The sequence below is a fragment of the Gopherus evgoodei genome, unplaced genomic scaffold (genome assembly GCF_007399415.2).
Source record: "Gopherus evgoodei ecotype Sinaloan lineage unplaced genomic scaffold, rGopEvg1_v1.p scaffold_59_arrow_ctg1, whole genome shotgun sequence".
In the NCBI taxonomy this organism is placed as follows: domain Eukaryota; kingdom Metazoa; phylum Chordata; order Testudines; family Testudinidae; genus Gopherus; species Gopherus evgoodei.
In genome coordinates this window covers 555,045-567,623 of record NW_022060080.1, presented here as the reverse complement: position 1 = coordinate 567,623, position 12,579 = coordinate 555,045, and the positions used below count along the sequence as shown (strand labels likewise).

Below are 12,579 nucleotides of genomic sequence, written 5' to 3'. Positions count from 1 at the left end.
GGGGCTGAAGCCCTTGGGATTCCGTTTAACCCCCCTGCCTGGGGTGGTGGGGGCTCAGGCTTCCGTCCCCTCTCTGCGGTCGGTCGTGTAGTGATTTTTGTTGTCAGAAGGGGGTCAAGGTGCAACGAAGTTTGAGAACCCCCTGCCCTGAGACGATGGGAAGGGTGGACCTGGGAGCCAGGACGCCTGGGTTCTAGGCCCAGCCCTGGGAGGGGTGGTCTAGCAGTTGGAGCCAGGACCCCAGGTTCTAGGCTCAGCTTTGGGGGGGATTGGAGGGGGATGGTCTAACATGATCGGCAACCTTCGGCACATGGCTCGCCAGAATAAGCCCCCTGGTGGGCAGGGTTGGTTTGTTTACCTGCCGCGTCCGCAGGTTCGGCCGATCGCGGCTCCCACTGGCCGCTGTTTGCAGCTCCAGGCCAATGGGGGCTGTGGGAAGCCGTGGCCAGCATATCCTTTGGCCCGCGTCTCTTCCCGCAGCTCCTGTTGGCCTGGAGCAACAAACTGCGGCCAGTGGGAGCCGCGATCGGCCAAACCTACGGACATGGCAGGTAAACAGACTGTCCTGGCCGGCCAGGGGGCTTACCCTGGCGAGCCATGTGCCGAAGGTTGCTGATCCCTGGTCTAGCAGTTAGAGCTGGGAGCCAGGACCCTGGGTTCTATCCTGGCTCTAGGAGAAGGTGTAGTCTAGTGGTTAGAGCAGTGGAAAGCTGGGAGCCAGGACCCCTTGGTTCTATTCCCATTAGATTTTCCAAAGGACGGGTGGGGCTTCCCAGGGGGATTCTGAGGCTCAGTATGTGTGTGCCAGTAAAGATTTTTTAAGGTCCTGGCATAGACGCTGCTGGAGCCAGGTGAACTATGAACATGAATAATTCATCACAACTTGCCAAAACAGCAGGGGGGGTTTCATAACCACAACTGCTCGGCGCTGCAATTTTATGTCTCATCTACAAAGATGCATCTGCACCGCACCCTCCTCATACCACACTGGAACCTTGGCTTCCAGCTGAGTCATAGGAGAGAGCACCTCCCACTACAGCCCAACACCTCTGCCTAACCCTCGCTAATTAATTCATGATTATTAGATGTCTTGCAATAGCATTTGGAGGCCCCAACCATATAACAAGGAGACAGTCCCTGCTCCAAAGAACTTACAGACCAAGACAGTAGACAGCAGGTGATCAAATAAACAGCTGCCTGGTGAGGGGAGCAATAGGAAACAATAAGATGATACTGATTAGCATGAAAAACTAATCATTTCAAATCAGTAGCCTCATCCCATCAATTTTTTTATGAGCATCCCAGCAGAGAAGAATTTTAAGGAAGGCTTGGAAGGAGAAAATGCTTGGAGAATGCTCAAAGATGCTTGTGGGTGAAACAAAGTTTAAATGAACATTTAAGACTGCCCTCATTTCTGGAAAGAGGATGGACTTGGTGTGGATGTGATGCCTTGATACATTATAAGAGGTGATAGGTAGGGTGGGGATAGGCCATGAAAGGGGTTAAAATGAGGACTAGCAGCTTAGCTTTCTCACTTTGGCAACACTCCTCTTGCTTGTTATGGCAATAAAGCAATGCTGCGCTGAAAGCCAGTGGGATCACAACTAGAGCTGAGTGGGAAACTGTCGTGCAAGGGTTTGGTATTCTGAAATTTTTTCCACATCTTGATCTTGAATCAGGTTAGAAAGTCAAAGTATCAAAAATTCATGGAATAATCCAAAAAAATATTGAGCCATTGAGTCAATCAGAACATTTTGCTTTGATAATTTAGAAGCCTTGCATCTGAAGAAGTGTTTTTTTTACCCACGTAAGCTTATGCCCAAATAAATCTGTTAGTCTTTAAGGTGCCACCGGACTCCTTGTTGTTTTTGTGGATCCAGGCTAACACGGCTACCTCCGATACTTGATTCCAATTTTGACCTTTTAAAAATAAATTTTTACATTTTTTCTATAAATTCATGAACATTTCAAAATGAGACGTTGCTTGGAACTAAAAAAAAGAAACTTTTATTTTGAAAATGTGGAAACGTCATAGGTGCCAAGTTTTTAACCTGCCGGAGAATGCTCCACCTGGCTCCGCCCAGGCTCCACCCCCACCTCACCCCACCGCTTCCCCCAAGGCCCCACCGCACCCTGCATATGCCCCTTCATGACTTGGCCATCATTCCAGAGAACATGCTTTCATGCTGATGACGCTCGTTAAAAAAATGTGTTAATTACATTTGTGACTGAACAAATTGGGTGAGAATTGTATGTCTCCTGCTCTGTTTTACCCACATTCTGCCATCTATTTCATATTATAGCAGTCTCAGATGATGACTCAGCACATGTTCATTTTAAAAACACTAGTCACTGCAGATTTCACAAAACGCAAAGAAGGTACCAATGTGAGATTTCTAAAGATAGCTACAGCACTCGGCCCAAGATTTAAGAATGTGAAGTGCCTTCCAAAATCTGAGAGGGATGAGGTGCGGAGCATGCTTTCAGAAGTCTTAATAGAGCAACACTCCAGCGTGGAAACTACAGAACCTGAACTACCAAAAAAGAAAATCAGCCTTCCGCTGGTGGCATCTGACTCAGATGATGAAAATGAACATGTGTCGGTCTGCTCTGCTTTGGATTCTTATCAAGCAGAGCACGTCATCAGCATGGACGCATGTCCCCTGGAATGGTGGTTGAGCCATGAAGGGACATATGAATCTTTAGTGCATCTGGCACGTAAATATCTTGTGATTCCAGCTACAACAGTGCCATGAGAACGCCTGTTCTCACTGTCAGGTGACACTGCAAGCAAGAACTGGGTAGTATTATCTCCTGCAAATGTAAACAAACTTGTTTGTCTGAGCAATTGGCCTAACAAGAAGTAGGACTTGCAGGCTCTTTAATCTTACATGGTTTTATTTTTGAATGCAGGTTTTTTGTACATAATTCTACATTTGTAAGTTCAGCTTTCATGGTAAACAGATTGCACTACAGCACTTGTATTAGGTGAATTGAAAAATACTATTTCTGTTGTTTTTTTACAGTGCAAATAGTTGTAATCAAAAATAAATATAAAGTGAGCACTGCACACTTTGTATTCTGTGTTGTAACTGAAATCAAAATATTAGAAAATGTAGAAAACATCCACAAATATTTAAATAAATGGTATTTTATTATTAACAGTGCCATTAATCACGATATCAAATTTTAATTGCTTGACAGACCTATTATTTATTTATTTGTATTACCTTAGCAACTCAGAGACCTAGTTAATTTAACTTTGTCATGCTACCTAAAAAAACTCCTCTCCCTCTTTAACCCTTCCCATAAATAAGCCCATTGAAATATATTTAGAATCACAAGGGTAGGGGGACCATAATGACACAAGAATGGCCATACTGGGTCAGCCTAGTGGTCCATCTAGCCCAGAATCCTGTCTTCCAACAGTGGCTGGTGCAAGATGCTTCGGAGGGAATGAACAGAACAGGGCATTTTTGAGTGATGCCTCTCCTGTCATCCAGCCCCAGCTTCTGGCAGTCAGAGGTCTAGGGACACCCAGAGCATGAGGCTGGGTCCCTGACCATCTTGGCTAATAGCCATTGCTGGAACTGTCCTCCAGGAACTTAGCTCATTCTTTTCTGAACTCATTTATACGTTTGGCCTTCACAACATCCCCCGGCAATGAGTTCCACAGGTTGGCTGTGTGAAGAAGTACTTCCTTGTTTTGGTTTAAACCTTCTGCCTAATAATTTCATCAGCTGATCCTTAGTTCTTGTGTTACGTGATGGGGTGAATGCCACTTCCCTATTCACTCTCTCCACACTAGTTATGATTTTAGAAACCTCTACCATTTATATTGTGGCTTTATGACATTTTCTATCTTATTTTCTATGCCTTTCTTAGTGGTTCCTAACAGTCTGTTTGCTGTTTTGACTGAGGCTATACATTAAGCAGATTTTTTCAGACAACTATCCATGATGATACCAAGATCTCTTTCTTAAGAGGTCACAGCTAATTTAGATCCCATCATTTTATATATAGTTGGGATTTCATTTTCCAATGTGCATTACTTTTCACTTATCAAGGTTGAATTTAATCTGCTGTTTCCTTGCCCAGTCAGTGAGATCTCTTTGTAACACTTCAGTCAGCTTTGGACTTACCTAGCTTGAGTAATTTTGTGCTGTCTGCAAATTTTGCCACTTCACTGTTCATCCCCTTTTTCCAGATCATTTATGAATATGCTGAAGACTACAGGTCCCAGTACAGCTCCCTGGCCCACTACTTGCCTCTGTCCACAGTGAAAACTGACCATTTATTCCTTCCCTTTGTTTCCCATCTTTTAACCAGTCACTGATCCGCAGGACCTTCCCTCTTATCTCGTGTCTGTTTAGTTTGCTTAAGAGTGTTTGCTGAGGGATCTTTGTGACAATCAGGGTCCAAACACCCCAGGGGGACAATTAGGGGTCTGGTCCCCAAAGAATAAGCAATTGAGTCATATACACTATTACTGTACTAGAAAAATGTATTGAGGAAAGTCTTTTATGAAAGCTGGTGACACGCTGGTGATTAATATGACAGTGAAATGTCTGTATTAACACTCATGTGATAGATTATGTATATATACGGATATTAGGCTTTCAAGTTGGTGCCCAAACAAAGGGATACACAGGTTTTCTCCCAAACAGGAGGGAAGGCAGCTACCTATCTGTCTCCAACGTAAATGAAGCGTTGTGGAATCAAAACAGTGGTCACACCATTAAAGCAGCAGGGGGATGGGAAGGCAACAGGACGGTCATCCTGACTCGAGGGATAAAACAGTGAGGTTTGGGAAACTTGAACAGAAGCAAAGAGCCATTCTGGGATCCATCGGCTGGGAGAACAAAGAAGCCAGCACTTTGTATCTATGGAAGATGGAACCTCCTGCTAACAAAGATGGAGAACGCAGAGGTCCTGTTTAGCCAGAGGCTGCTGTGGGAGGAGAGATGGGAGGCTAGGTGTCAGAGTGAGCCGGCTGACCTGGAGCAATAGAAACTTGTTGACCAGGACAAATGTAGGCAGCTTGAACAGTAGAAGAGGGTCAAAGCAGGCCCATGGGACCCAGGAGGAGGAGGAGGGCCTAGGGATGTGCTGGATCAGGGGCTAGCCAGCAATCAGATGTGGGAATGCCGGACCCCATTGCTTTGCCCATAGCCCTGATCATTGTGGGCCCTAAAGGTTGTTCTGAGATTCGGAAAGTGGGAAGTGTTTTTTCTTGGTGTTTATTATTTTCTGTATTGATATAACCCGAGGGTGCTCAGGTACAAGCCTGCCATGGCCAGACTCAGCGAACCCTCACTGGGGAAACTGAGCTAAGAGATGCTGTGGGCCAAAATCTGCTGGGAGCGGTGAGTCACTAATACAGCTCTGGGCCAGTCCTTTGCTGAGAGCAGGGAAGACTGCAGAGTGTGGTGAGACTCTGGCACAGCCAGGAAAGCTGTGGGCTGGAACACCACTGACAACAGGGAAACTGAGGCATGGCTAAACAGTGCGATGGCTGAAAAACTGCTGGGTGCAGACAGCCATTAGTACAACTAGGTAAATAGCTGTGAAATAGTATGCCGCTGACAGCAGGGCAAACTGCTGGGAGCAGGGAAGACTCAGGGTGGTATGAGATCTGGATTCACACCTGTGGGGTGACATATGCCCAGCCAACATGAGGAAATCCCCTATTATTATTGTGTTTTCTGTCTTTATAGCCTCTCTAATCAACCTGAGCATTTCACAATCACCATCAACATCCTGGCAGGTGGTGGGTAGTATACCCCTACTGTTATACTCTTACTGCTCAAGGAGGGAGTTTCTGTCTATAGAGATTCTGTGACACGGCTTCATTTATTCAAGATTTCCACTTCTTTGACTCTATGCTTTCTTTCACATATAGTGCCACTCTCCCACTGGCATGACCACCTCTGTCATTCCTGTGTATTTTGTACCCTGGTCTTACCGTGACCCATTGATTATCCCCATTCCACTAAGTTTCCATGATGCCTATTATATCAATATCCTCATTTAATGCCGGGCACTCTAGTTCACCCATCTTAGTTAAAAAAGAAAGAGACAGATAATAAGACAGAAAATATAATGCCACTAATAAACCCTAGAAGCATTTCAGAGAATGCCACTGTGGAAGTCCTTGACTTAAATCTTTTATCTAGCAGCCTAAATTGGCCTCTAGGACCTCTGTCCTACCATTCTCTATATCACTGGTACCTACATGTGCCACCATCCCCATCACTGGTGTCTCATGTGGTCAGCAACTTTTTCACCCAGCAGACAATTTACCACGTGGTTCTCCTGGCCATCATAAACTCAACTATCTATCAAATCTCCCATTAGGATTACCTGGATCTTCCTAATAACTGGGGTTGCTTCTCCAGAGGGGTACGCTCAGTGCAAGGGGATACCACGACGTCATCTGGAAGAGGGTCCCCACTATGGAATTGTTTCCCTCTGGTCCAGCTTGATGTTCTCCATCCCTGAGACTTTCATTCTCTATAACAGAACAGAAGCTGTCAGACTAGGGGTGGGGCCACTCTATTGTGTCCCTGAAAGTCTCCTCTGGGTGTCTCTCTTTGTCTCCCTTAGAGCAGCCAGTTCAGCCCTGTGGATCTTCAAGCACACAGCAAGCTAACAGACAAACCACCCCAAGGATCACAATCTCCCTTCCTTCCCCCGGAGGACTCCCATGCCAAACCACTCTGCTGTTTGCCTGCTCCTGTGCCCTAGATCTCCCTCGAGCTGTACAGAGACCATTAACTCCCTGATCTTTGTGGTGATGCTTCTATGTTTCTCAGGCCAACCTCAGAATTTGAGCCCAGCACCTTTACCTCTAAACAGGTGAACTTGGAGCAGTTGAGCTACAGGGCTGGACACCATAGCAGACTCATAAACCTCTTAAAAGAACCGGCCACGAGAGGGGGCTATAGACACACACTGCAGGTTATATTATACAGCACCGATCACACTGGTCATTAAATTGCTGCTGTATCACAATGCAAACTCTTGTCTAATTTTGCCACCCATAGGTAATTTTACCCTTGGGGGGTGGGAGGGGCAGTTGGAAGGTGTCTGAGAGTAGGGATGGGGTATAGATCTAATTGCCTCTAGATCACTGTTAGGAATCGCAGTCCCAGGGAGTTGCGATAACAGAGGAAACCCATCGTCTGCCTGTTACCTGTTATTTGTGTTATAGTGACCAGCAGCCCCAGTCAGGGACCAGGACCCCACAGCGCTAGGTGCTGTAGAGACACAGACTGAAAACACAGTCCCTGCCCTAAAGAGCTCACAATCCCAAGCCACATCTACACTCTGGGCACTCGAGCAGCATAGTTATGGTGCCACAGCAATGCTGGCATAACTCCACGGTGTAGAGGCCGACTACTGCAACAGAAGGGGTTTTCCCATTGGGGCAGGGACCCCACGTCCCTGAGCGATGGTCATTAGGTCGACAGAAGCATTCTTCCGTCTACACCTGGGCTTGGGTCGGCCCAGCTACGGCGCTTGGATTTATCACCCCCTTAGTGCTGTAGCTATGAAGGGCACAGTGGGCCCAAGTATAAGAGAGGCGAGAACAGATGGACACAGACAAACGGGGCAGTACAAGGAAAGGGTGAGGCAAACCCAACCTGGTCAGCATGATAGGTGGGTGCTATCCCATGGCCAGACCCAGATGTGTGGGGCCGCTATACACTGAGGATGGAATGGAGGTAAAGGACAACCTAGGCATGGCCCAATATCTAAATAAGTACTTTGCCTCAGTTTTTAATAAGACTAGTGAGGAATCTAGCGATGATGGAGGGATGATAAACGGGAATGTGGATATGGAAGTGGATATTACCGCAACTGAGGTAGAGGCCAAACTTGAACAGCTTGATGGGACAAAATCGGAGGGCCTGGACAATCTCCATCCAAGGATATTAAAGGAACTGGTGCGTTAAATTGCTAACCCGTTAGCGATAATTTTTAAGCAGTCTATAAACTCGGGGGTTGTGCCGTACGACTGGAGGATTGCTAACATAATCCCTATTTTTAAGAAAGGGAATAAAAGTGATCCGGGTAATTATAGGCCTGTTAGCTTGACGTCTGTAGTATGTAAGGTCTTGGAAAAAATTTTAAGGGAGAAATTAGTCAAGGACATAGAGGTCAATGGTAATTGGGACGAATTGCAACATGGATTTACTAAAGGTAGATCGTGCCAAACCAATCTGATCTCCTTCTTTGAGAAGGTGACGGATTACTTAGATAAAGGAAATGCGGTAGATCTAATTTACCTCGATTTCAGTAAGGCGTTTGACACGGTTCTGCATGGGGAACTGTTAGTTAAATTGGAAAAGATGGGGATGAATATGAAAGTTGTAAGGTGGATAAGGAACTGGTTAAAGGGGAGACTCCAGCGGGTCGTATTGAAGGGTGAACTGTCAGGCTGGAAGGAGGTTACTAGTGGAGTCCCTCAAGGATCGGTTTTGGGACCGATCTTACTTAACATTTTTATTACTGACCTTGGCACAAAGAGCGGGAATGTGCTAATAAAGTTTGCGGATGACACAAAGTTGGGGGGTATTGCTAACACGGAGAAGGACAGGGATACTATTCAGGAAGATCTGGACCACCTTGTAAACTGGAGTAAGAGTAATAGGATGAAATACAATAGTGAAAAGTGCAAAGTCATGCACTTAGGGATTAATAATAAGAATTTTAGATATACGTTGGGGACGCATCAGTTGGAAGTGACGGAGGAGGAGAAGGACCTTGGGGTATTGGTCGATAGCAGGATGACTATGAGCCGCCAATGTGATACGGCTGTTAAAAAAGCAAATGTGATTTTAGGATGCATTAGGCGAGGTATTTCCAGCAGGGATAAGGAGGTGTTAGTACTGTTATATAAGGCGCTGGTGAGACCCCATCTGGAATATTGTGTGCAGTTCTGGTGTCCCATGTTCAAGAAGGATGAATTCAAACTGGAACAGGTCCAGAGACGGGCTACTAGGATGATCCGAGGAATGGAAAACCTGCCTTATGAAAGGAGACTCAAAGAGCTTGGCTTGTTTAGCCTGGCCAAAAGAAGGCTGCGGGAGGATATGCTTGTTCTATATAAATATATCAGGGGCGTTAACGTTAGGGAGGGAGAGGAATTATTTAAGTTTAGTTCTAATGTAGGCACGAGGACGAATGGGTACAAACTGGATATTAGGAAGTTTAGACTTGAAATTAGACGAAGGTTTTTAACCATTAGAGGAGTGAAGTTTTGGAACAGCCTTCCGAGGGAAGTAGTGGGGGCAAAAGACTTATCTGGCTTCAAGACTAAGCTTGATAAATATATGGAGGGGATGTTATGATAGGATAGTTTAATTTGGGCAATTGATCTTGGATTATCACCAGATAGGTCTGCTCAATTGTCTGCGGGGAGATGTTGGATGGGATGGGAACTGAGTTACTGCAGAGAATTCCTTCTTGGGTGCTGGCTGGTGAGTCTTGCCCAGATGCTCAGGGTTTAGCTGATCGCCATATTTGGGGTCGGGAAGGAATTTTCCTCCAGGGCGGATTGGCAGGGGCCCTGGAGGTTTTTCGCCTTCCTCTGCAGCGTGGGGCACGGGTCGCTTGCTGGTGGATTCTCTGCAGTTTGTGGTCTTCAAACCAGTTTTGAGGATTTCAATAACTCAGTCCTGGATTAGGGGTTGTATAAAAGTGGATGGGTAGGGTTCTGTGGCCTGCCTTGTGCAGGAGGTCAGACTAGATGATCATATTGGTCCCTTCTGACCTATGAGTCTATGAGTCTATGAGTCAGAGGAGGGTTTAGGAAATGCCCTTCCCTATAGGAGGTTGTGGGGGGGTCCTGTCTCTCTATAGGGGACAGTGGGGGGCGCTCTTCTCTTTAGGGGTAGTGTGTAGGGTTCCCAACTCTCTATAAGGGCCAGTGGAGGAAATGTCCTTCTTTATTGGGGACAGTGTATAGGTGTGGGGGACCCCCTCTCTCTATAGGAGCCAGTGAGGAAATTCCCATCGATATAGGGACAGTGTGTGGGGCCCCTGTCTCTCTATAAGGGGTAGTGTGTGAGGCTCCCATCTCTCCATAGGGCACAGTGGGGGAATGCCCTTCTCTGGAGGGGCTGTGGGGGGAGTCCCCCTCTCTCTATAGGAGTCAGTGTGCGGGATTCCCTTCTCTCTATGGGTGCCAATGAGGGAATGCCCTTCTCTATAGGGGTTGTGGGAGTGTGTGTTTCCCTATCTCTATAGGAGTCAGTGTGTGGGATTCCCCTCTCTCTATGGGTGCCAATGAGGGAATGCCCTTCTCTATAGGGGTTGTGGGGGTGTTTGTTTCCCTGTCTCTATAGGGGCCAGTGTGTGGGATTCCCCTCTCTATAGGTGCCAGTGAGGGAATGCCCTTCTCTATAGGGGCTGTGGGGGGGTTCCCCTTTTTCTCTATGGGCTGGGGGGTTCCTCTCTCTCTGTTGGTGCCAGTGAGGGAATGCCCTTCTCTATAGGGGCTGTGGGGGGTTCCCCTTTCTCTCTATAGGGGCTGTGGGGGGTTCCCCTCTCTCTATAGGTGCCAGTGAGGGAATACACTTCTCTATAGGGATTGTGGGGGTGTGTGTTTCCCTGTCTCTATAGGGACTCTGGGGGGGTTCCCCTCTCTCTATAGGTGCCAGTGAGGGAATACCCTTCTCTATAGGGGTTGTGTGGGTGTGTGTTTCCCTGTCTCTATAGGGACTCTGGGGGGGTTCCCCTCTCTCTATAGGTGCCAGTGAGGGAATACCCTTCTCTATAGGGATTGTGGGGGGGTGTGTTTCCCTGTCTCTATAGGGACTCTGGGGGGGGGGGTTTCCACTCTCTCTATAGGTGCCAGTGAGGGAATACCCTTCTCTATAGGGGTTGTGGGGCTGTGTGTTTCCCTGTCTCTATAGGGACTCTGGGGGGGTTCCCCTCTCTCTATAGGTGCCAGTGGGGGAATACCCTTCTCTATAGGGGTTGTGGGGGTGTGTGTTTCCCTGTCTCTATAGGGACTCTGGGGGGTTCCCCTCTCTCTATAGGTGCCAGTGAGGGAATACCCTTCTCTATAGGGATTGTGGGGGGGTGTTTCCCTGTCTCTATAGGGACTCTGGGGGGGTTCCCCTCTCTCTATAGGTGCCAGTGGGGGAATACCCTTCTCTATAGGGGTTGTGGGGGTGTGTGTTTCCCTGTCTCTATAGGGACTCTGGGGGGTTCCCCTCTCTCTATAGGTGCCAGTGAGGGAATACCCTTCTCTATAGGGGTTGTTGGGGGGGGCTGTTTCCCTGTCTCTATAGGGACTCTGGGGGGTTCCCCTCTCTCTATAGGTGCCAGTGAGGGAATACCCTTCTCTATAGGGGTTGTGGGGGGGCTGTTTCCCTGTCTCTATAGGGACTCTGGGGGGTTCCCCTCTCTCTATAGGTGCCAGTGGGGGAATGCCCTTCTCTATAGGGGCTGTGGGGGTGTGTGTTTCCCTCTCTCTATAGGGACTGTGGGGGGTTCCCCTCTCTCTATAGGTGCCAGTGGGGGAATGCCCTTCGCTTGGGCAGCGCGGGGTGTCCCGGGCCGGGGCTGGGCGGGGTCCCTGTCCCTTTAAGGAGCAGGGGCGGGGGCTGCCCGGCCCAGCGGCAGGAGGCAGCGCCGCGCTGGGATGTTGTGAGCCCGGAGCAGGCGGCGGCGGCGCAGGCGGATCCGGGCCCGGCCGCGCTCTGACCGCAGCGGGGGGAGCGGGCGCCGCCAGCATGGACTGGGGCATCGAGCTGTGGGTGAGTGGGGCGCCCCGGGGGCAGCCCCTCAGCCCCCCCTTCCTACCCCGGCCAGCCCCCCAACTCCCTCCTCTTCCCCTCGGGGTTAGCCCCCCAACTCCCTCCTTCCTCCCCGGGGCCAGCCCCCCAACTCCCTCCCCTTCCCCTCGGGGGTAGCCCCCCAACTCCCTCCTTCTTCTTCCTCCCCGGGGGTAGCCCCCCAACTCCCTCCTTCTTCCTCCCCGGGGCCAGCCCCCCCAACTCCCTCCCCTTCCCCTCGGGGCCAGCCCCCCAACTCCCTCCTTCTTCTTCCTCCCCGGGGCCAGCCCCCCAACTCCCTCTCCCTCCCCTTCCCCTCGAGGGTAGCCCCCCAACTCCCTCCTTCTTCCTCCCTGGGGCCAGCCCCCCAACTCCCTCTCCCTTCCCTGGCCAGCACCCCAACTCCCTCCCCTTCCCCTCTGGGGCCAGCCCCCCAACTCCTTGCCCTCCCCTTCCCCCCCGGGCTGGCTTTCTCCCTTCTCCTATGGGTGGGCTCCCCTTGCCTCAATTCCCTCCCTCTCCCCTGCTTCCTTAGGGCTGGGTTCCTTTCCCTCGATCTCCTGGGCGGCCCCCCAGTTTTATTCCCCCTGGGCTGGGCTTTCTCCCTGCTTCCCAGTCCCCCGTATCCCCTGGGATTGGCTTCCCCTTCCCCCATATCCTCGGTCTGGGCTCCCCATAATTTCCCTCTTCCTCCAGTTCCATCCCTTCCCCTGTTCCTGGGTGTCTGTTCCCTTTATCCTGGTTTTCTCTTCTCCATCTAAGCCCCATTTCCTTTTCCTTGTGATCATCC

General features: G+C 49.2%; 1 protein-coding gene across 2 annotated transcripts in view; it reads left to right on the top strand.

The window, feature by feature from the left end:
• Positions 1 to 11,679: 11,679 nt before the first annotated feature.
• Positions 11,680 to 12,579, top strand: part of TRIP10 (thyroid hormone receptor interactor 10) — a 70,826-nt gene continuing 69,926 nt past the window's right edge. For both annotated transcript variants that reach the window (XM_030547479.1, XM_030547481.1), the window contains exon 1: positions 11,680 to 11,771. In XM_030547479.1, the coding sequence (XP_030403339.1) occupies positions 11,748 to 11,771 (24 nt within the window). In that variant the 5' untranslated portion in view covers positions 11,680 to 11,747. The remainder of the gene's footprint in view (positions 11,772 to 12,579) is intronic.